General features: G+C 45.7%; 1 protein-coding gene across 1 annotated transcript in view; it reads left to right on the forward strand.

Moving 5' to 3' along the window:
* Positions 1–25,392, forward strand: part of KIAA1257 (KIAA1257 ortholog) — a 258,103-nt gene that overhangs the window by 221,267 nt on the left and 11,444 nt on the right. The window contains exons 18-21 of the mRNA XM_030569774.1: positions 2,173–2,367; positions 9,727–10,024; positions 12,553–12,717; positions 15,667–15,879. Coding sequence (XP_030425634.1) covers positions 2,173–2,367; positions 9,727–10,024; positions 12,553–12,717; positions 15,667–15,879 — 871 coding nt within the window. The remainder of the gene's footprint in view (positions 1–2,172; positions 2,368–9,726; positions 10,025–12,552; positions 12,718–15,666; positions 15,880–25,392) is intronic.

A 25,392-nucleotide genomic window follows, 5' to 3' on the forward strand; every position in this document is an offset into this window, starting at 1 on the left:
GTGGAAGGTGGTATATTGATTTCACTGGGGACTAAAGTCTCCTCTTTATTCACACAACAGCAAACCTTCCAAATCGTTCTTTCCCTGTGGACTATAGATTTTTGGCTCTTTCTACAGGGAAACTCTTTCTAATGACATTCAAGAGTATTTCACATGAAATCTGAGTGTTATTTCTGTGTGTTAAAGTAATTGCCCTCAGGCTAAAATGTTTGTTATTTTTTGTCTTCCTGCTTTCATAACATAGATTTTCAAATTCTCAGGTTACCCAGAATATCTCCTAATACATAATTCTAAACAAATATTTGTGTTCATATTTCATCCTATATAAATTCTGAAATTTGCTATGAGAATTTTCTCGGGTGACCTTTGAGTTTGTTATATTTTCCCCTGACGTCAAAGTAGGGTAGCTGAATTTTCAGTCCCTGTGTCTGTTCAGTCCTTGGCCTCTCTGCTGTCTACTGAAACATTAAAAATATGTAAAAAACCCTTGAGAGTGGCTATGCCTTCTTGGCAATTGTTTGGACAGTATGCTAGATGTGTAACACGGGCAGGTGAAATGTTGTCATGAACTCCAAATATAGATGAAAAAGGCACCCATACTGAGAGTGGGGTAAAATTTATAAAAGGGCCTAAGGGCCTAATCACCTTTGAAAATGGGACTTAGACTCCTAAGTCACTTAGGCCCTTCTGAAAATTTTATCCAAAATCTGTTTGTGCAAGTATATGGCACACCTGGAAATGTATAGATAATTTCAATTATCTTGCAGCTCTTACCTCAACTTTGCCGGGCAATCCAGGGAAAAGGGTGCGAAATGATTGTCTGCTGTTGCTTTCACGGAGGGAGGATTGACTGATGACATTTACCCATAACCACCCACGATAATTTTTTAGCCCCACCAGGCGTTGGGATCTCAACCCAGAATTCCAATGGGCGGGGGAGACTGCGGGAACTATGGGATAGCTATGGGATAGCTACCCACAGTGCAATGCTCCGGAAGTTGACGCTAGCCTCGGTACATGGACGCACGCCGCCGAATTAATGTGCCTAGTGTGGCTGCTGCACTTGACTTTATACAATCTGTTTCCAAAAATCGATTATAGATATACCCCTAGAAGTAAAAAAATTCTGGATCCTGTTTCTACCTCCCCACTCCAACTTTCCGACTCTGAACCTGCCTTACTCATGTGAGTAATCTTTACTTATTTGAGTATTCCTATTGACTTCAATCCAGGATGGAGCCCATAAGAATTCTTTCCATGGCAACTGAGTGCTAAGGATGTATTCTTTGCTTTGAATTTTAGGATAAGTAACACAAATACTGTAGTGTAGTAATGGGCACATAGATACAAACTGGAGTGGCAAAGTGAGTTTCTGATAGTTTTAAACCTGGGGATATTCAGAAGGTTGCAGGTAGAATTTAGGTACTTTGTGACTTACTCTAAGCAGATTAGAAAGTTCAGATTACTTTTTGTGCTAAACCCCACACAAATTTCACTGAAATGAATGGGGACATTGACTTTTTAGAGAGACAGAGAGAGAAAGAGACGCACACACACACACACACCATATACAATTTATAATCTTTTCTAAACAGTTCCCCTTTCACTTATATAACTCCTACAGGATTTGTAATGCATGTGGATCTTCCTCAGATTTCCAGATTAAAAAAAGAGTTAATTTCTTTTTTTAAGCCTTGAAGGAATACAGAAACATTGTTAATTGCTTTCCTAATTTATTTATTTTTCTTTGCATGCTTGTTTCCTTCAAATTGTTGAAATGATTTATTTCAGTAAAAAAATCTTTTCTTGTTATGATCATGTAAATCTCTGATTCTATTTCTACCGCAGTAATTGATTTTGTACTGTTTTTGTAACTATAATAAGGGTAAATTTGGTACTCTGGTAAACTTCCTTGCAGAATATTACATAGCATGGTTAAATATGAGGGTGGTTTTTTTATAATAATTCATGGCAGGTTTTTTTGTTTTTGTTTTTTTTGCAAGTTTGTTATTGTTCTTTTAAAACCCTTGGCATAAAGTGTCAGAATGGCACCAGGTTCCAGCAACAAGAACAAAGACAAGACAGTTTTTCATCAGGGATTATGCTACAGCACTGTGGGATTCCTGAGATAGACTGGTTTTGTAACGTTACTTTTGTGGTGCTCTGTTGCAGGACTCACAGAACTGAAAATGGAAGGTTGGATATATTATATAACTCACAGCTGTCTTTCCATCAGCGCCTATATACAGACCTGGAAGCGATCCTGTATCATATTCATCTCTGTAAACCCCTCTCTGCTATAACAAGACAACCTCTCCTTTATGTCAGGGATATGGTTCGTCAGGCATGTTTCCAAGCCTTGTCCAGGTGAGACCATTCCTAGATTTGTAGTCAGGAAACTGATCATTGAAGCATCACCAAAGTAGCGTGAATATTTGATATGATAATTAATGCCTTTGGTTTTGCTTTCACAAAAAAAGCAGATCAGTGGGACTGAGTGTGAGTTTTAGGTTTGAGTTCAGGCATGGGAATTTGGCAGATGAGCATGATGCAAATGAGGCATGCTTCATCTCTGGGGATGAGAGTGCCAGTTTCATCATGCTCCACGTGCTTCTGCCCCTCAAATAATTTTTGAAATCACACCTCTCTGGGCATGAAGTTATTCCTTATGGGGCAGGAGAGATGGAATAGGAAAAAAGGAAAGAAAATTGTCTTGTGGCAGGTGCAATGTCCCACCTGAACACTGGCTGGGAGTTCGTTCCCTGCTTAGCTTTCCTACAGGTGTATAGGGTGAAGGAATGGAGCAAGGCTGAGGACGACAGGCCCAGTCATGCATTCAGACAAGCCAGGGAAGGCTCTAAACACAGGTCCCTGGCAGTCAAGAGAGAGGAGCTTTCAGGCTCAGTTCAGCAGCATATGGCTATATTCACCTCCATTCACCTCAGAGTATCTCAAATGTTACTTGTTATGCTTTCTAACAAACTAAACACACAACAGTCTGGATACAGCGAGCGAGAGTGTAGCTGAAAATATAAAATGTTACTTTTTGTGAAAAATGTGAAGAGAGAGTCATCTGTTATGCAAAATCAGCACACAAAAAACCCCTTGCTTTTGAAAAATAGAAAATGAGTTTTATCCATCTTTGAAATAAGAAATTCAGGTGCTTAGAAGGCTGAAGAGAGCCTTTGTTACTTCTTTCAGAGGACTCAGTTTCAAATGATAAAACTCCCACATTGCTCACCTACAGTGCTTATGGTGAAACCTCACTCAAATAAGCATTTAGATTAAATGGCAAAGCTGTTATTTCCAGCTAGAGAGGACAAGAACATTGTTAGTGGCTTCCAGATTTCTTTTTGCACTTCTTGTAACCTTGCAACAATGGAGTGACTCAGATACAAAATGTCACACGATTGTGCTTGATTGGGTATCATTTCCAAGGTGGCTGCTGCAGTCTTGAATACTGCAGAGTGTGTCTGCCAATAGCACATGCATGCTTTGATGCATCAGACTTGTTTAGTGCATGTGATTTGTTTCTTTCAACTGCAGGGATTCCCAGACTTTTTGCCTGCAAGACCCCATTTTGAGACTTACTGTTTCCTGTGACCCTAGACAAAAACAAAGCAACATAGTGACCACAGGATCTAAGGAATTTACATATTAAGTATGTTATTTAGTGCTCTCTAATGTGACACATGGGCTAGTATGTTGCGACACAGCTTCTCAAAGTCGGGCGGCTTTGAGACATTGCACATTTAATCTCCAGTGTGACATCAGTGGTAGATTGATACAGAGAGTTGATTGACACATGTGGGATGAATCCAGCCTCATAGAAATACATGCTCACAAATGGTACTATTGGTTTCAAGGCGTATGTTGATAGTGCAGGATATTCATTCTTGTCAGTGAACCAGAGCTCTGAGAGCATAAGCTGGGCATATGTTCCTCGCAAGAAGCAATCCCAGGACATTTCAATGAGCTATTCAGTTTCAGCTGCTGGCAATTCTATGGCATTAGGCTTGCATAGAAGGGAGTTTCGCACCCACTTTATCATGTCCCAGTCAGGGAAAAAGGATGCAAACTGTTCCCCTATCTGGCTGAGATGCTCAGCCATCACCTGTGTGGGAGGCTGAATAATTTTATTGTCAACCAGGAACTTGCAAAGCTGCGGGAAGAATTCATAGTTTGTCTTTGTCATAAACAGATAGCTAAGGGTTAATGTCTCTTTCACCTGAAGCACCTGACCAGAGGACCAATCAGGAAACCGAATTTTTTTCAACTCTGGGTGGAGGGAAGTTTGTGTCTGGGTCTTTGTTGTCTGTCTGCCTGCTTTCTCTGAGCTTTGGAGAAGTAGTTTCTGCTTTCTAGTCTTCTGTTTCTAAGTGTAAAGACAAAGAGATCAGATAGTAAGTTATATGGTTTCTTTTCTTTGGTATTTGCATGAATATAAGTGCTGGAGTGCTTTGATTTGTATTCTTTTTGAATAAGGCTGTTTATTCAATATTCTTTTAAGCAATCGACCCTGTATTTTGTCACCTTAATACAGAGAGACCATTTGTATGTATTTTTTCTTCCTTTTTATATAAAGCTTTCTTTTTGAGACCTGTAGGAGTTTTCTTTTCTGGGAAATTTCAGGGAAATTGAGTCTGTACTCACCAGGGAATTGGTGGGAGGAAGAAATCAGGGAGAGATCTGTGTGTGTTGGATTTGCGAGCCTGATTTTGCATTCCCTCTGGGTGAAGAGGAAAGTCCTTTTGTTTCCAGGACTGGAAACGGAGAGGGGGAGTCACTCTGTTTGGATTCACAGAGCTTGTGTCTGTGTATCTCTCCAGGAGCACCTGGAGGGGGGAAGGGAAAAAGGATTATTTCCCTTTGTTGTGAGACTCAAGGGATTTGGGTCTTGGGGTCCCCAGGGAAGGTTTTTCAGGGGGACCAGAGTGCCCCAAAACACTCTAATTTTTTGGGTGGTGGCAGCAAGTACCAGGTCCAAGCTGGTAACTAAGCTTGGAGGTTTTCATGCTAACCCCCATATTTTGGACACTAAGGTCCAAATCTGGGACTAAAGTTATGACAGTCTTCAATAGATTATTCTTCCAGAAAACACTTTTCTTCATGAATGCTGTGATTCAATCACTCAGCTGAAGCATGTGGGTGTTCTTTCCTTGCAGACCCGTATCCAGTTCGTTCAGTTTCCCATATATGTCAGTGACATACGCAAGAAAGCACACCTTCCTTTGGTCACATAGAAAGCCAATGAATTCACTCTTTGTGCAGTCCATTGCACAGGCACGCAACTGATCTCTCGGTTCAAAAAATCACCCCGGTGTTTTTCCTTTTGATAGCCAACAAGCTTCAGGGTGGAACAACAACATGTAATGATTGGACACCGTGTCTTCATGCAGTTTTGCAAACAGACACATGTGCAGAGGCTAAGACCTAATGTAGTTCACAGTAGACAAGGCCTGCTGCAAAACTTCACCTCTGGACTCAGAGCTTTAAAAGCCAGCTGGTCTCCGTGAATCATGCAGTGAGCTTACACAGCACACAGAGCAACTTTCTTTACCAAGGCACATACACCTGTTTTGTGGCCTGCCATAGAGGGAGGGAGCTCCATCTGTACAAAAGCCTACCACGCGATCACACGGGATGTTTTTGTATTGCATGTAGCTGTGTAGCACATCCAGCATTCCTTGTGCCATCCTGTGTCCAAGAGGCAGGATACAGAACAGAATGTCTCAGAGAATTGCATTTATGTATTTCACAAAGCCAAGAAATGTGTATCACAATCCTCAGTGCTCACATCAACCTGAAGAGCAAAAGCATACATGTTTGGCAGATGCTCCACCAGTGTGTTTTCCTGGTCTGCTGTTATTGCCTTAATCCTTTGCTTCACTGTATTGTTTGAGAGTGATATGACTTTGAGTTTGCCTCAGTTTCCCCATACATTATCTTCACCATATAAATTGCAGCTTGCAAAACTAAAGTCTCTCCAATTGTGTGAGGTTCCTTGGCTTACTGAATGCAGTCATTCACCTGAAATGATGTCTTTTGACTGTGGTCAGAGACGGACATGGAGCTCTTGAATTGCACTTGTTGGTGATGCAAAAGTTTTTCTTTCCAGCGCTGGAAAAATGACCTTGGTTTCCATGTGTGTTCCCTGTGAATGGTTATGAGGCATCCTGCTTTAGCTAGATAACACTGTGTGTCATAGCAGGCATTATGGCTTTTCTTTGTTCTTGATGAAAACACTGGTGAACCCATACTCCAAGAAAGTCTCATCAGATTTGCAAGTATGTTTCTTGCACTATTGTTTTCTGTTCAGAACTGCATCACTAGACTCTTTGCTGGAGGTTGAAGCAGATGCACTGTGTAAAAATGAGTCCATTGTGCCTCTTATCACAAATCAGAAAGAGGAATTCACTTGTAAGCAAGTGAGACTAGGACTTAGGAAGACCCTGTGTGGTGATAGTAGGACAGCGCAGAAACAGTGATGTGCACTCGTTCTTTATTGCATGCCAGCAGAATATTCAGGTGGCATAAAAGAAGACATGGGCTCTGCCTTAAGGAGCTTACAAGCCGCTGCAGATTCCCATCTCAGAAAAGGCTAGCACAGGCTACCAGCTCAAGCAGAGAGGATGCTATGCTAAGACTGCTGTCTACAGATAAGGATCTTCTGGATTCAAGTCTCTCAACTAGTTGCTTGCACTGCCAGATGGTGCAAATGATAAAACAGCATCCGTACAGCCAACATGTCCTCACCTGTTCCACAAACGCCAGGCCAGGAGGCTGACATTTTACAAAATGGTGGTCTCTGCACAGCATAACCTTGTGCATACCACTAGATCAAAATGGTGGCCTTCTGGCACGGCACTTGTGGAAAAGTTTTGGGCATGTTCTGGGGCAGACCCCATCACCTTGCAGGCCAGATCTGGCCTGTGGGATTGCAGGTCCAATCTGCTAATGGTGGAGCCCCATTTGGGGTCATGACTCATAGTTTGGGAACTGCTGCTGTGCTTGCTGGCCAAGTAAGTTTTTAAGAGCCTGTTATTTACTGACAGTGATTGGAGTTTAGCTCAAGGGATAGAGGGGCTGTAGTTTGGCTTCTGAAGGTCCTGAGCCTGTTCTCTAAGACGGCTGTCTTCATATATGTAGCCAAAATTTGTTAGATCTGTATATGTTTTCTGTGGGAAACCAATAAGTGAGGAAAGGAATTTAGTGAGAACTTCCATTGGAAGCTAAGTGTCACCTCACTGTCCTCAAACGAAGCTTGCCAGCAAATTGTGAAAGGACAAAATCCTGGGAAACTGCCAAAATCGAGCCAGGGCATAACACAACTCTGCATAGTCTATATATGTTGAAAAAATCTGCTGATAATAAGTACGTAATAGTTTGTTTCTTGAAGCAACTTTTATTATGGTCTATCTTCTATGGGAAAAATTATCCCAGGTTTATGGAGCAGCAGCTATACAGTGCTTTTGATAACTGTAGCTGAGGTTCCTTCAGTGGAAATCAATGTCTGAAAGGCTGTCATATGAAACACGGTGGTCAGAGTGGATTTAAATACAGCTGTCATTTCCGTGCTAGTGAGAAGTGGAGCTGCAGGAAAGTCAATATGCTCTGTAGCACTCAGTCATAAACTCAGAGAGAGCATCTCAGAAGGATGCAAATAAAGTCTGGAGTCAGATATAGCTACCATGTACAGTAGAACCTCTGTTTCGTGAACTGATTGAAGAGCTTATAAAATTGAAACTCTCAAAATGAGAGTAGATGTGGCACATAAATTAATGTATTAATTGGTCATTGATGGTTCACGTAACGAATGGTAACAAATGTATAGTGTGCCTGACTTTTTAGTTTGGGAGTACTGCATCTCTTTTTTTGTCACCAAATTTCTCAGTCCTTTCAGACCTTTACAGGCGCTTGACTGTTGACTGAAGGATTGAAGTTACATTTGGCAGCAGAATGACAACTTCAGCAGCAAAAAAATTGTTCCTATAACAGGTTGTACATAAGATCATAAAAATCGGGATTCTACTATATTGTATTCAAGTCATCCTATAGTTCAGTTTCCTGCATCCATTACTGAAACTTCTGCTTCGCAGTACATCAGCTGGACATACTTGTTAACTCTATTTAACAACAGGGTTTGAAACATCAGTATAAAAAAGAAACTCTGGCAAAATCTTTGAGTCATTGAAGCAGTTGTAATTTGTGTGATTAAATGTTATCAACTAGTTTTTATGTATTTTGTTCAGAAACAATGTTAAGGAAAATATACTAATTGCAGTGATTTTACAATTCTAAATTTTTAGAGTGTGAAAATGTTCAACTTGCTAAAAGGATAACTTTTAACCTCACTCCAAAATCAAGCATGTGGACAAAAGAATGAGCAAAACTCTGTTTCTAGTTTTGACAATAAACTTACTTCTTTAGTTTAATAATTCTTATTGCATACAATTGGGAATTCGCTATCTAACTTGCACTGAAAGTAACTGCTATGGCCCATTTGGAAAACAGTCCCTTTATTATATTATGCAAAACGTGTGTAATGTATATTGCTTCCTCTGCTCTCCAGTATATTTTTTTAATCGATTTAGTTAAACTGGTGGAAAGTCTTATGTTCCTGCATTCAAAATTGATTTGAACCTGTCTTATGTCAATTTAGCTTAAGCTTATAAATAATCATTTTAGGATAAAGTGAACCCCACATAGGGGTTTAATTCAATCAGATTTGAAACCCATTTTAGTTAAACCAGTGCAACTTTGTGTAGACAAGGCCTAACAGCAAAAAATGATTCCAAAGGGCTGTTCCTCCAGCCAAGGCTGCCAGAAGGAATAATGTTCTCATCCTGCTCTCCACTTCCTTATCCATCCCTCCCCCCCAACCCCCAGCCCTGGAACATCCATTTTCTCGAGTGGGGGTCCAAGTGGAGCAGGAGTAGAGGTGGCTTGCTAGGCCAATCCTCAGCTGTTCCCTTAAAATAACTTTAAGGCCCACTGTGCCCCACTTGAGGGACTGAGGATCTGGCCCTGTCTGATGTGTCTGTGTGTATATATAGATATATGGGTGTGTATAGAGAGTGAGAATGCTTGTGTGTAGTGCTCATTAAGTTTGTAGTTACACATTTTGGGGGATTATTTTAGAAATCAAAGGCCAAGTTCAGAGTGCAGTAAGCAAGTGCAATTTCCATGAAACTCTCTGGGACAAATTTAGCAGTGGCATGAATTGTGGTGTTACGCATGTGTTGTAAGGTAGTCAGGAAATGGGTGTTAAAGGTAAAGGAGAATACTTAGCACCGAGTTAGCTTTCAGTGTACAGTGAGTGTAGGTCATATACAAATCTTGTAAAGGGAGTTTGCTTTATCATACAATGAATGTCTGACCAGACCAATTAATACAGCTTTACTGCTTACACTCATTTTCTAGATAAATTATAGTCAACATCTAACAATTTAAGTCACTTTCAGTCTGTCCCCTTAGGACCTCTCGTAGCATATCGTTAGTTGTTTTTGATAAATCCTTAGCATGCCGTCTTTTTCCAGTTGGGTCATGCTGACGTGCCAGTGTAAGTGAACTCAAGTGCCCCATTCATTTAGCAAGAAGATGTTAAGATAGAACTGTGTGTGTTTTTTTCATAAGTAATAGTTTAATGCTCGTTATGTGATCGGAATAAAACTTGGTACATTTTGTGATAATCTGTAGAAGTATTCTGTCTGCTTGTGTTTGTAGGCTTGATTATCTCTGCCACAGTAAGAAGTTAAGGGATGTCGTTCAGAGAGGTCTGTTGCCCTCTGCAGAAATGATCACAGTCTTGAGTCAGGAATTTGGGATTCCCCTAACGAAGGAGGATTTGTTTATTCAAAGACCTCCTCTGCCCTCAGTCTCCTCATTTGCTTTGCAAAAATCCAGAAAAGTTCCCACAAAACGAGGAGCAATGCATTCTTTACTGGATAACCACAATGAAAAATACATTCAGTGTAAAAAGGAAATGGAAGATAAAATGCAGCATTACAAAGACCACATCCAGGTGAGTTGTGTGGGATGTAGAACTATCTGTACTTGAAGCAATACTAATAGTCACAATAATGCATCACCTTAATTCCCCCTACCCCCTCCAGAACTATAGTCTTTTAGAATTGGAAACATTTAATAAAGCCATCTGTGGACAAGATCAGCAGTGTTTTATCTACTGCACAAGCTGTAGTGCAGAACTGACTGCTCATCAGGGGATGGGGAGGGGAAGCCTAGTGGTTACAGATGAAGAGAGCATACATGAAAGCAAAGAGGCAGGTGGGTTAACTATTTAATAGCATTCTTATTCTATCTTGGGCTGGTCCCTTCCCTTCCTTGCCTTTTTCTCTCCTACAAGCACTCTGCCCTTTCATGTTGTTCCTTGTTCTTGCCTCAGCTTCTAATCCAGGCTTCAGGTACCTTAGGACAGGCAAACCTACCATGCACAAATGATGTAACATTTACTGTCTCTTCTTGCCCTTAGTGGAGGAGGAGACGCAGGTGCTTTGTGCCAACCAGCTGTTTTTAGGTAGCAGTTGAAATAATACTCACTACCACCTGAGAATAGCTGAAAGACACACGCAGTGAAGCACGAAGCCCCATGCATGTAGTTAGGGAAGGGATGCAGAACTTCTGGCTCTTCTTGCCATGGTGGGAAACAGCCCCTCTCCACATACTGCCTGAGAAGAAAGCAGGCTGAGCCTAATGCCATGTCTACACTACAAAATTGTGTCGACCTAAGTTCTGTTGGCATACAGCCGCTGCAGTTATAAAATCACTTGTGTGTGCACACTCTTAGCTCCTTGTGTCGGTGATGCATGTCCTCACCAGGAGCATTTGTACCGATCATACTGTCAGTGAGGGGCATTGTGAGATGGCTCCTGAAAGCCAGTAACTGTTGATATAAGCAATGCAGTGCCTACGCTGACACTTTGTCGACCTAATTACATTGACCGTGACTCTGTGCCACTGGAGGTGGTGTTATTAAATCAGTGTAGAGAGGCACTTTGTCAGCAGGAGCCAAATTTAAGTTAAGACACTTCCACAGCTAGGTCAATGCAAGGCAGCTTATGTCAACCTAACCCTGTAATGTAGACCAGGCCCAAGAGTGTTCCCAACCATCTTTGATGTCATCTGGAGAAGCTTTTCTGGAAGATCTGAGAGGCTGAGGTCATGTTATTAAGAACACATTTATTTGAGGACTAATAAGCATCCTTTGTTTGTGAGGAGTTCTTTTGAATGCATATTTCCTCTGTGTATTTTAATATAAGAGAGGTTTTCCTTGGCATGTGTGTAACGTTCCATTCCTGTTTCCCAATACCCTGCTTTGTGAGTACTCATGCTGTCAATGTTAGAATAAGTTGGACGCTTTAGTGTTGTTTACACAGAGTCTGTTGTTGATAAAGGGGCAGTTGTGTGAGGCCAGGAGGGAAGCAGTCTCATATAAGCATCCTGGTTACATGCTGCTGTAACATCACTGGGTTTGTCTACACTGCAGGGGAGAGCATCCCTCCCAGCCTGGCTAGACAGAATTGTGTTAAAAATAGCAGCGTGGATGTTCCAGGACTGGTGGGGGTTTGGGCCCAGGTACGTGAGCTCAGAAGCATTTGACCCTGGGTCAAGCTAACATGAGTCTGTCTAGCCGGGTGGGGATGCACAGTCCCAGCTGCAGAGTGGACATACCCATAGAAGGATCATAGAGCCTAGCCCTGAGTACTATTTACAAATGATATAAGGGGTTATTTTATTGTCTGTGTAAAATATGCAGCTTTCCCTGTAGAAGTACATAACCAGTTCCCATTCTGTAGTTTTTGGGTCTGCAGTGGAGATGTCTGACAGAAAGGTCTGCTACAGAAAAACAGGAACATTCCTTCTTATTTGTAGGCTAATGTTGACTTTCAACCTTTCTTACAAAACAAATATTTTGCAGCCAAATGCCTATAACATGTTAAGATTTCTTTCTAAGTCAACACAGGATGGTAAGTCATGTAAACACAATCTATGTTCATTTGTGCTAGCACCTAAGGGGCACATTATTTCCTCAAAGGCCACAAAGGGTCCCAGTATGGCTATCTCAAATCAATGAAAAGAGCACGAGGTTATATTTATACCATGCCAGCAAGGCTGTTTGCAAAGGGACATGAGGTAGGAACTTCTTGCTTTTGGTGTTAATGTAGAAGATTTGTAGAAATAAAATAATGCACTGATGGGTTTTATTTCCCTTGGCATCACATGCCCGCACACAGCCAAGCAAACGTCACCCCAGTAGCACCATTGCTTAGACCCATGTGTATGAGGTCTTGTGCTGTGGGTACTCACCTCTGAGGAACTGCTGGGACCCTGTAGAGTGCCCTCTGCACAAGCAGACTGAGTGACTAGCACCCTAGTCATCAGAAATGATGGCGTCTCAAGGCCTATTAAGGTGCCCCCTTTTGGGGCGATGGCCAATGGAAGAAGCCCTGTTGGTGTATCTGGAAGCACAGTTATTTTATCATGCACGTTAAACTTCGTTACACTAAACTGCTGTGTAATTTTTCTGTTCAGACTAACATTGATGCCGTGTACCTACTCAGTAGGAAGGTGAAAAAGCCAAAGTTCAGAGCGATCAGGAGTTCTCCTGCTGACGGCAAGTTGGTCTACAACTACAGTTCTCAGCATCTGAATTCTGCAGAATGGGCAAAGATGCAACTTCGAAAGGAGCTGGCAAAGGTAAGATTGAGGCACAGTCGGTGTATAGTGGAATGTTTCGTTGTGTGTGACTGAGTAGACTTGGCTTACCAAACCCAATCCTGAGACAGAGATGGGGCTTCAAATAGATTTAAATTAGTGCCCCTCGTATTCAAACAGTGGTTTCTAACCTTTTTACTAAGGTGACCCTCCAACTGCATTTTGTCTTTTTTTGGGACTCACCATTATGTATTCTCTCTCTCTCTTTCTTTCTCTGACATCATGTAAAGTGGGGTGAGGTGGCCCTTTATCCCCATTTCCAGCCCCCTCTTGTTCTCTGTCTCCCAGCCCTGTCCCCTTATGTGGACAGAGAATTCCAGTAGGGCTCCTGCTACACCCCTGTAAGTGAGAGCAGAAGACTGCAACAAAACAAAGCACAAAAAAGCCCTCCGGTCTGTCTCCGCCCTGGGAGAGAACTGGCCTCTCAAAGATCCTTTTATGGCTAGGGGAGCTTGCTGAAACAGACACCAAACACCACAGATTCTCCTCCTGGCAAGGCAACCAAACAATCCCAGTCTTCCCCTGTGCCAAGGTGAGTGACGCCCCCTTCTGCAGCATCGCTGGCCCCTTTCTCTTTGCAGTTGGGCTGCATTCGCTACCAGGCTGACGACTGTTCACTTGCTGGCTCTGGCCACTTCCTCTGTGCTGCTGCTGGCTGCATCCCATTCACCATGCTGCTCCCTGCTGCCGTGGCCCAGCCGAAGTGAGATCACAGAGTGGAGTGTTTCCAGGACGTGTGGGGTGGGGCATCATGGGGGCTGTGACAGGCAGCCCACCTAAACCCTTCCTGTGACCCACTGAATGCTTGGGACCCAGACTCTGTTCAAAGGTGGGATGGGAGCACAGAATTGTATTAAATTCTCAGAGAGAGACACTCCATCAATATTACTGATTTTTGTGAAATGTTGCTCTCACACCAATTAATCCCACTGAATCAATGAAGTTCCACAGGTTTATAACTGAGACGAGAACCTGAGCTACCATAAATATATTCATGCATTTTATATACAATGTAAGGTCGTTTGAAAAGATGTTTTGCTTAACTCTACATCCTTTAACACATGTGTAATGTAATCAAATATTTGTGTAGGTGTGAATAATATATATAAAATCCTATTTACACCTTGTTCACCACCACTTAACTCCTTGGCACTAGCTGAATATATCCCCATTCAGCAGAATTTATGCTAGTATTGTCCTGATTATGCAGCCGTTGTTAACGTTCACTATCATAGGCAAAACAGAATTCCTGGGAGATGTTTTATTAAAGTGGACATCCTGGTTCAGTAGGAAGTAAAGTACTGTAATAATATTTTATATGTGTATGGCGCTTTTCATATGGAGACACTTTACAAATTACATAGATACTGCAGCAACCTCTGAGGTTGGGGGCGGGCACTGCACAGCCTTGAGGTGACGTGATACTTTACACTGGGGCATTGGGTCAAAAGTACTTCTTTAAGCTAAATAAATACATCATGTTTAATGAATTCTCTTTATCATCCACAGAGGACTAAGGTCTTATGTGTAAATCCACAAAGTTGTCTGCATTAACTTATTTTTTCATGGATTTTTTAGGTTAGAAGTGACCATTGTGATTGTCTAATCTGATTTTCTGCATAACATAGGCCAGAGGACCTCACCCGATTAATTTCTGTATGAGCTGTAGTGTATCTGTGAGAAAGAGATCAGGTCTTGAACTAAAGACTTCAAATTACTGCCTTACTTTGGGGATGTAGGACTGAGTCAGATCTGCCTCTAGGAAGGCACCTCCACTTTATGGATTTTAGGAGGTCCCCTCTCTCCAGATGCGAGCTTCTTGGATCTTTCCACACAGCTCAGGTGGGTTTTAAAAAACGCGCAGTGTTGATTTAACTCTGCTCCCATTGACGTCAGTGGGAATTTTAGTGTTGACTTGGGCAAAGTTAAAGCCAAGGCGGAGTGCCTTTGAAAATTCACTCCCTCTGGCAGATTTGAAAGTCCTACAAAAGATCATCTGCACCATTTTAAAGCACACATGTCAGTAGGTGATGTTTGGGAAGCTGAAGTTCCTCTTGTGTGGATTTCCTGAACTCCATAAAAATCAAACATACATACTTCGGGTTTCTGAGGTTTCTCATAGGTGCATAAACTGTTTTTAATAACGCCATAAATAATACCCTTTAAACCCTTCAAGATTACCAAAGGCAGCAGGTCTCATCATGACCAACAAATTAAGGGCCTGCTCCAGTTTCCACTGAAGTCAGTGCGAAGACTCTTGCTGACTTCGGTGGGTATTGGATCATCCCTTAAATCAATGTGCATTAATGTCTTCCAAATTTCAGGCCTCTTTTGCCTCAGTCTTCCCAGAAAAATTCTATCTTGACATGAAATCTTCCCTATGGAATTAGAGTGGAGTGATGGTGTTTTGTAAAAGTTTGTTGGGGTGTATCAAAAGTGGGTTTACAATGGAAGCTTAACTTTAATCTTAACTATGGAGAGACCAACATTTCTAGTATGATATGGGACAAATCCTCAAGTGGTGTAAACCAGAGTAGCCATATTGAAACCAATTGAGCTATGCCAGTTTACACTAGCTGAGGATCTGGAGATGCATATAAATAAATATAAGGAACTAGAAGAGCAAATCTTTCTAATGATTCCACAATTTTTACTTTCATTATCTTTAAATCCACAGCTAGGATATAAGGTGCCACAGGACTCTTTGCTGCTTTTACAGCAAGGATAGGGATGCAAAATAAGATTCGAAAATATTTTTTGAAGTACTTCATCAGATTTTTTCAGACTGTCTGATTTGGTTACTCTCTGGCTATTTTTAGAATGAAAGTAGAATGAACACAATAGATGTTGACGTTACTTTATACTTTCCAGGGCTGTGGTGATCTCCAGTAGAGGAGAACTCATGTTAACATATAACATTTGTCGTTCTAGAAACCAGAGAGGAGATTCGCTTATTGCCACGAATACCTGTCAGCCATGTTTGATCCTGTGGATTTGGACTCTGTCCGGAAAGAATCTATTGCAAAATCCAAGAATTTGTGGGTATCGCCAAGGGGGTTTGTATGTCCTGGATTTAAGAGCTATATTGAATCCAATCTGCACCCTCGGATGCCTGATGAGACACGTTTGAAGGAGTTAACTGAGGTAATCTAGAAACTTAAAGTAGGAAACCCCAGAAAGTTGTTTTCTCGTATCAAACATAGTAACAAGGACAGGAGGCTCAGAAAAGGGAAGATTGTCTTACAGGGTTTTTTTTGGAGAGGGCTCAGTCCAGCCTCTACTTCTGTGTAGTTAGGGTGAACATCTGCATGCACAATTAAGATTCTGTCACTTGCATGCACTTTTCTCCCATTTATCTGTAAACCTTCTGCCCCTCTGAGTTGGCAGCAACAAGGGGCAGGTTCAGTATCCAGGGGTTCCGTTTCAGTAACGCAATGCAAAACCGGCTTGAGCCCCCACCCAGTGACATGGGACAATTACATACAACCCCCCCCCGAGTGCCTCTAGGAGGCAATACTTCCCCTCTTGCAGGCACGGAGTCTAAGTGTAGCAAAATCCTTTTAATGAAGGAGGGAAACAATGCGGCATCATGTTGGGGAAACACCACAAACAGGATTCATAACACAAACCATGAGCAAATGACCCACCTCCAAGTAAGTTTTGGCAGTGTCCTTTTCCCCATAGGGTCTTAAGTCCAATCACCCCAACGTCCAACAACCCAAAAGTCTCTGTCCCTGTTCAGTGCCACCTCAGAGTTCAAAAGTTTATCTGCAGAGTTTTACATACACACCCCAGCCTGTGTGGAAATGGGAGCGGGCAGGCACACGGGGTGTTAAGGGGCACCTTATGTGGTCCGAGGCCGACTGCCCCGCCTCTCCGTGGAGTTCTGCTGCAGCCTTCACCACGAACAGCTCTGCTCCACCAACTGCTCCGTGAGCCGCTCCAGCCGTCCCTGCAAACTGCTCCGCTCCACTTGCTGTTCCGTGGACCGCTCCAACTGTCCCACAAACTGTTCCACTTTGCTCACTGTTCCAGGGGCCACTCCAACCATCCTGCAAACTGCTCTGCTCTGCCAGCCGCTTAGCAATAGATCTTCAGGCTCCCCCACTAGTTAACACAGCACTCAGTGATCTTAGCTTAGTAATTTTAGCTCATTTAGTGATTTCAGCTCTCAGTGATTTCAGCTTGTAACAGGGGAGCCCCAGTGCTGGTGCACCATTGGCCCAAAGTGAATTCAGCTCAGCAGCCTCTAGCTAGACTCCTAATAGAATCAAAATTAGCTCTGCTATTCAACAGTGGAGAAAGTGCAATTTGGTATTCCAGGCCCTCAAAGAGGGCCTATACCATCAGGTACACATACCTATCCCCAACCTTTCTCAATTCAATGGGTTTTGGAACCCATGTCCCTTGTCTAGCGAGTGCTACTTAGTTGGTGGTGAGACCCTCTGTCATTAAACAGTTTCATAGTCCTTCATTCACATAATCAGGGTAACACCCCTTTATTCCTCCTGCCCCAATAACAGAGAAATTGGGGATCCTGACGTGCCGCCCCAAGCACCTGCTTGCTGAGCTAGTGCCTGGAGCCGTGACACCAGTGTTATTAACATACTGCAGTTCTGTTGGTTGAAATGTCTGAGCCTCTGTCTTGAGTCTTGTTTAAAACCAGATACAGAGTGGTCCTGCATCTACTCTTCACTGAGCCAAACTCATTTGCCTGTGAACTGCAGAAGTTCTTTCATTAGAAATACAATATATATAAAATAAAGACAACTAGCTAAAATGTCTGGGTGTGGCTGTGTGTGTGTACTTTTTCAAAGGGCTGGGTTTCATACAGAATGGTGATGTATTTGTTAATCTGGTTAGATAAACCATCAGTAGTCCACAGAGTGTGCCACGCTCTCCTTTTGAACGTGTAGCCACACGAAACTAAAACTCCTTTTATCCAATGTGAGCAAATAGCTGTCTGCCAAGAAATTATTTTGGAGAAAAATTATTAGCTGTTAAAGCTGCTAAATGTAAAATGTCCCAGGTGTTCCCTTTCCCATAGAGCTCTGTGTGGCTTTCTTTTGTCTCTCTCGTTTGTGTTTCCATCCATTACTGTAACTTGTATGACCGTACTGCTTAGGAGACCTAGTCATGGACCAGAGCCCTGTTGTGTTCTTCCTTTTTAACCTTCACTGCTTCTGTGTCTTCCAGCTTCTGTATATTTTCTTTCTCTGCCATTTTGCTTTTTTCTACATTTATCTTTTGCCTGTTTCCCTTCCCTGCCTGCCATTTATTTCTCTTCCCCCCGCCCCTTTCTCCCCCTATATGCCTGTTTGTTCCTATTCCTCTGATATTGCCCCCTCGTTCTATATTCTTCGCTGGTCTTTATAGTTTCACTTTCCCCTTTCCTTAGCATTTTACTGGACTGTCAGCTAGACCAGTTCACTCATCCCTGGTCTGCACAGTCTTACCCAGCCTGCAGCACTGTATATATGAAAAGTGAGCATGCGGTCAAATAAAATGCATGCGCATTATTTGGGTTTGGTGGGATGGGAACAAAAGGAATAGAAGGAGATTTCATGTAGGATCATTGGATCCTAACAAATTAATTGAACACACCAAGTGTGGAACAAAGTTAATGCTCGTTTTAAATTTTCATCTGGATTACAATGCTTCTGAAATAAAACAGGTAATATGAGTGTTCTGCTGATCGGCACTGTTGGAGAATGTGCCTTCTCGTGGAGGCACAAAGAAGCGCCACTTATTAGGGGCAACAGCAGCCATCCAATACAATGCAGCTGTCAGCAGCTCTTACTGGAGAGATTAAATAAACAGCAAGGCAGCTGACCAGCATGGGACAAAAACTGCCAAGCTGAAAGAAAGTGCATTACAGGCTCCTAGTGCAGAAACAGCAGCTGATGGGCCCAAGAACCAGTGAACCAAAAGGAAGGGGAGAAGAGCACAATGCTTGATGTGGGAGCAAGAGTCATCTGGGACATTGTATTGCCCTTACTGCTGGGATGAAGAGGTGAAGGCAGCTGATCAGCCCAGCATAAGTGACGCTAACTCCAGCGTGACAGCGCCAACAGAAAGAAAAGGGGAAGCCAGTTCGACATACTCAAACAGCAGCTGCTTAGAGCACAACATCTATCTTAGTATTGAGTCACGATGATGGATAATGGCTTGCTGAATTTATTATTCATGTCTCTTGAAAAGTAGAGTGAAGATGCAAAGCCAGTAGAATCCATTGTGAGAGAGCCTGATTTCGATATGGTGCTGCTTCCACCACTTACTGTGGATTCATCCCTTTTGTTTTTTTTTTCTTCTCAAAAGCTGAATTTAACCAGGGCATCTTGGAATGTCATCTTCAGAGAAGCTAAACCAGCTGGCTTCCTAAAAGATTTAATTCTGGTTCTTGTGCTCACTCAAGTGTCATCTTGTTCCAGAGCACAGGTGAAACTGTATGGATAGGAATTTTCTCAACTTGCAGCTTAGAAAAGAGCTGTCCCTCTTGGAGGAATACAACTCCCATTTCAGCTAGGGGAATTTTAAAAAAAGACAGTATCTGGATTTATTTACAAAAATTGGACTCAGTCTTGGATCTGAATGAGCCATCCCTGAGGCTGTTACAGTTTCAAGAGAGCTAGGATAATGAATACTTACCCCAGACATTCTTCGTCTCACCTGCTTCCTCAGCATGGTTGAGCTCAGGGCAAGATTTTGAATAGTGCTCTGCACTTACAGTTGGAGGCAGATTTTCAAAAAAAGCTCAGCTCTCATTAAGCTGTTAACCTAAATGAAGTGGCCAGGTTTTCAAAGTGCTCAGCACCCAACAGCTTCTACTGGGACCTGTCCTTTTTCCACCAGCATCTGGTGTAAATTAGATGTCTACATTTTCTGGATCAACTGAGTGCTGTGATGAGTATTATCCAGCAAGCCAAGTACTGCAGCACCACAGCAGCCTCTTGCTGCTTGTCCTTGAGCTGTCTCTAGGACTCTCCTTCACTTTTCTTTAGACCCGAGGAACTCTTTGAAATGCTGCTTAATGATGCCTGACATACCATCAAGCCCGATACAACATAGCTTTGCTTCAATCAGACAACAGTACAGTTTTGTGGGGATTTCACTGGTAAATAATCTCCCCTGTACCATATGTAACTATCAGTCCTTGTATGTTCTCATTGGTCAGTGCTTTGTTTTGCTACAGTATTGCTCTGTCCATGTAATAGTTTCCCCCTTCAAAGTGTTATACAGATGTTACTAACGTTCAGGGGCGGTTCTAGCCATTTCGCCGCCCAAGCATGGCGGCACGCCTGCAGGAAGTACACCGGAGCCGCCTGCCGCCCTCCCGGTGACCGGCAGAGCGCCCCCTGCGGCATGCTGCCCCAAGCACATGGTTGGTGTGCTGGGGCCTGGAGCCGCCCCAGCTAACGTTAATCAAGAATGCACAGTGTCACTGCACTTCAACTGGAGGTGACGAGAGCTGATCCACCTTTAAACACTTTCATCCTGATACTAAAAATACTTACATTCATAATAAGCTCAAATTTCCTGCAAAATTGTGTTTTCTCCAGAAGTCAGCTTTTTTTAATCAAAGGAAAAAGAAATCCAGTCTCTCTCCCAGTCCCATCCACTTACAACTCTGTGTAGAGCTGCACACATCAAGCTAGCAGCCAGCAAATTGATTTTTCTCCACATATAGTGGGGGAGGTGGAATAGTTGCTGCTACACTGAGCCTTTTTGTGTCATGTTTCAGCCCAAAACAACAGAATTTTGTCCTTGAAATGCTGACGATGTGAAATATCTCCAGGCTTTTAGAAAATCCGCTCATCTGTCAAACATCAGAGAAGTGTCTCTTCAGAAAAAGACGGTTACTCACCTTTGTAACTGTTGTTCTTCGAGATGTGTTGCTCACATCCATTCCAGTTAGGTGTGCGCGCTGTGCGTGCACGTTCGTCGGAAACTTTTTACCCTAGCAACTCCAGTGGGCCGGCAGGTCGCCCCCTGGAGTGACGCCGCCATGGCGCCCAATATATATCCCTGCCGGCCCGCCCGCTCCTCAGTTCCTTCTTGCCGGCTACTCCGACAGTGGGGAAGGAGGGCGGGTGTGGAATGGATGTGAGCAACACATCTCGAAGAACAACAGTTACAAAGGTGAGTAACCGTCTTTTCTTCTTCGAGTGATTGCTCACATCCATTCCAGTTAGGTGACTCCCAAGCCATACCTAGGCGGTGGGGTCGGAGTGAGAAGTCGCGGCACGGAGCACTGCAGTTCCGAAGGCCGCATCCTCCCTCGACTGCTGGACCAGGGCGTAGTGGGAAGCAAAGGTGTGGACCGATGACCAAGTCGCTGCCCGACAGATTTCCTGGATGGGCACACAGGCGAGGAAAGCCAGCGATGACGCCTGCGCCCTGGTAGAATGCGCAGTCACACGGCCCGTAGGGACATGGGCCAAGTCATAACAGGTCCTGATACAGGACGTAACCCAAGAGGATACCCTCTGGGAGGAGATAGGAAGCCCTTTCATACGATCTGCTACTGCCACGAAAAGCTGGGGGGATTTTCGGAAGGGTTTGGTCCTCTCTATGTAGAACGCGAGAGCCCTACGGACATCCAGCGAGTGGAGCTGCTGCTCCCTGCCTGAGGAGTGAGGTTTTGGGAAAAAAACCGGAAGGAAAATCTCTTGGTTGACGTGGAAGGCTGAGACCACCTTGGGCAGAAAAGCAGGGTGCGGTCTCAGCTGCACCTTGTCTTTGTGGAAGACCGTATATGGGGGGTCTACCACAAGAGCTCGGAGTTCCGACACCCGTCTAGCTGAGGTGATAGCCACTAGAAAGGCAGTTTTCCAAGAGAGGTAGAGCAGGGAGCAAGTAGCTAACGGCTCAAAGGGGGGCCCCATGAGCCGGGACAACACCAGGTTAAGATCCCAGGTCGGAGCAGGGGGACGGACGTTAGGGAATAAACGTTCCAGCCCTTTAAGGAATCTCGACACCGTCGGGTGAGAAAAAACGGAGCGACCGTCCGCACCCGGGTGAAAGGTGGAGATAGCTGCTAGGTGGACTCGCAACGACGATAAGGCCAGGCCTTGCCCTTTGAGGGACCAAACATAGTCTAAGATTTCGGTTACCGAAACTTCCATAGGGCGGAGATTTCTCTCTACGCACCAACAGGAGAAGCGTTTCCATTTCGCCGAATATGTGGCTCTTGTGGACGGTTTCCTGCTGCTCAAGAGCACCTCTCTCACAGGCGTGGAGCAGCGCAGCTCGGAACCAGTCAGCCACGCAGGAGCCACGCCGCTAGGTGCAGCGACTGCAGGTCTGGGTGACAGAGGGTCCCGTGGTCCTGGGTAATCAGGTCCGGATGAAGGGGCAGGGGAACTGGGTCGGCAATGGCCAAGTCCAGCAGCATGGTGTACCAGTGCTGCCTGGGCCATGCCGGGGCCACCATGATCACGAGAGCCCTGTCTCTGCGCACCTTCAGGAGGACCTTGTGGACCAGAGGGAACGGGGGAAACGCATAGTACAGGTGGGTCGACCACTGGATGAGGAAGGCATCCGCTATCGACCCCGGCTCCCTGCCCTGAAAGGAGCAGAACGCTTGGCACTTCCTGTTCCCCTTGGACGCGAAGAGGTCCACCCGGGGATAACCCCACCTCCGGAAAATGGAGAGAGCGACGTCCGGGTGAAGGGACCACTCGTGTGACAGGAAGGATCTGCTCAATCGATCTGCCAGTGTGTTCCGTACTCCAGGGAGGAAGGAAGCCCTGAGGTGAATGGAGTGGGCTACGCAAAAGTCCCAGAGTCGTATCGCCTCGAGGCACAGGGAGGAGGACCTGGTGCCGCCCTGCTTGTTGATATAGTACATGGTCGTCGTGTTGTCCGTGAACACGGCGACACAACGACCCTGAAGCTGATGACAGAACGCTTGACAAGCAAGGCGGACCGCTCTCAACTCCCGCATGTTGATGTGTAGCCCCACCTCCTCCTGGGACCACAGGCCCTGTGTCCGCAGGGTCCCTAGGTGGGCCCCCCCAGCCTAGATCTGAGGCATCCGTTGTCAGGGATACCGAGGGCTGAGGGGGTGGAAGGGAAGACCCGCACATAATACGGACTGGTCTAACCACCAGCCGAGAGAATCTAAGACCTTCTGGGGGATTGTGACTAACATGTCTAACGGTTGCCTTGCCGGCCTGTAATGACTGATAAGCCACAGCTGGAGAGGCCTCATGTGGAGCCGAGCGTAGTCGGTCACAAAGGTGCACGCCGCCATGTGGCCTAACAGGGTTAGACAAGTCCTCACTGACGTCAATGGGGCTGACCGCAAACGTTGAACGATCGCCGCCATGGTCTGGAACCGTTGCAGAGGCAGCGAGGCCCTGCCCACAGCGGCGTCCAGGACGGCCCCGATAAATTCCACCTTCTGAGTGGGCCTCAGGGTGGACTTGTCTGTGTTTATCAAGAGGCCCAGACTTGCAAACATGCCGGTGATCACGCGGACATGGCTGTTGACTTGTTGTTCCGACGTGCCCCGAATCAACCAGTCGTCCAGATAAGGGAACACGTGGACACGGTTGCGCCGAAGATGTGCCACGACAACTGCCATGCATTTTGTAAACACCCTCGGGGCCGTGGACAGGCCGAATGGGAGGACTGCAAATTGATAATGAAGAGCCCCCACAACGAAGCGGAGAAAGCGTCTGTGGCGCGGCCAAATGGTAATGTGGAAATACGCGTCCTGCATGTCGAGGGCGGCGTACCAGTCTCCCGGATCCAGGGATGGAATAATGGTCCCCAGGGATACCATGCGGAACTTCAACTTCACGAGGTATTTGTTGAGCTCTCGCAGGTCAAGGATAGGCCTGAGGCCCCCCTTGGCCTTGGGGATCAGAAAGTAGCGGGAATAAAACCCCTTGCCTTTCTCGTTTTCCGGAACCACCTCTATAGCTCCTTTGCTGAGGAGCGTCTGCACCTCCTGCCGAAGGAATTGCTCGTGAGAGGGGTCCCTGAAGAGGGACGAGGAAGGAGAGCGGGAAGGAGGAAATGAAACAAACTGCAGGCGGTATCCCGTCTGCACCATGCTTAAGACCCAGCGGTCCGATGTTATTTGGGACCACGCCGGGAGGAAAAACGAAAGGCGGTTGGAAAACGGGGGGGAAGGATCCATAGGGGAAACTGTTACTGCGCCCTCGGGCGCACCTTCAAAATGAAGGCTTAGGACCAGGCGGGGGTTTTGAGGAGCCTTGGTTCTGCCCCCCTTGGTTCCCCGACTGCCTGCGCCTTCCGTTCCTGCCGCGGCGCCTGTAAAGGTCCTGCCGCTGGCGGAACTGGGAAAACGGCCTGCGTTGTTGTTGTTGTTGTTGCTGCGACCTAAAGGGTCTACGCTGCGTCACGGGGGTGTGCATCCCGAGGGACCGCATAATGACCCGGTTGTCTTTTAGACTCTTGAGTCTGGGGTCTGTCTTGTCAGAAAACAGGCCCTGGCCTTCGAAAGGAAGGTCCTGTATAGTATGCTGGAGCTCCGGCGGAAGGCCGGAAACCTGCAGCCAGGAGATGCGACGCATCGTAACTCCTGATGCGAGGGTACGGGCAGCCGAGTCCGCAGCGTCCAAGGAGGCTTGTAAGGCCGTGCGTGCGACCTTCTTGCCTTCGTCCAAGATGGCCGTAAACTCTTGGCGAGCATCCTGTGGCAGCAGCTCCTTACATTTGTCCACTGCCACCCAGGAATTAAAGGCATATCTGCTCAGCAGGGCCTGCTGGTTGGAGACCCTGAGCTGCAGCGCCCCAGCCGAATACACCTTACGGCCAAGGAGGTCCGTCCGCCTGGCTTCTCTGGATTTGGGGGCTGTAGCCTCCTGGCCGTGACGCTCCCTATCGTTCACTGATTGCACCACCAGTGAACCCGGAGTCGGGTGTACATGGAGATACTCGTATCCCCTAGAAGGGGCCATGTACTTCCTCTCGACGCCTTTCGCTGTCGGAGGGATGGAGGCCGGGGACTGCCAGATGGTATTGGCATTGGCCTGGATGGTCCGTATGAAGGGCAGGGCGACCCTGGTGGGAGCATCAGAAGAGAGGATGGTTACAATTGGATCCTCTATCTCCGCGACCTCCTCTGCCTGCAGACTCAAATTTTGAGCCAATCGCCTGAGGAGGTCTTGGTGCGCCCTGAGATCCAGCGGGGGGGGACTGTTGGAGGAGGTACCCGCCACCGCCTCATCCGGGGAGGAGGATGATGAGACCCCAGGCACGAGAGTGTCTAACTGAGGGTCTTCCTCAGCCCTCGCCTCTGCCTCCGGAGCCACAGCGGAGTCCTGCTGCTTGGACCCTTCCTCCCCTTCCGGGGAGGGCGGGGGGTGAGACAACGAGGCTTCAGGAGCCCTACGCTCCGCAGTCGCCGGCCTAGCAGGGAGCTGCTGGGGGCCCTGGGCCTGATGGTATGCCCAGGGTGTCCAGAATCCCCACTGTTGTGGGCCTTGGTCCTGCAGCGGCGGATCACTGAACAGCACCGCCTGCCGGTCGGTGCCCAGCGCATACCCGCTGTCCGTCTGGGAGGATACGGACGGCTGTCTAGAGGGCCACGGAGGGGCCGACCCTGGATGGTAAGGGTCTGCGCGGGCCGGCACGGAGGATCGTCTCGGTGCCGGGGACCGGTGCCGGGAGTCATAACGGTGC

Source organism: Gopherus evgoodei, chromosome 7 (genome assembly GCF_007399415.2).
Source record: "Gopherus evgoodei ecotype Sinaloan lineage chromosome 7, rGopEvg1_v1.p, whole genome shotgun sequence".
In the NCBI taxonomy this organism is placed as follows: Eukaryota; Metazoa; Chordata; order Testudines; family Testudinidae; genus Gopherus; species Gopherus evgoodei.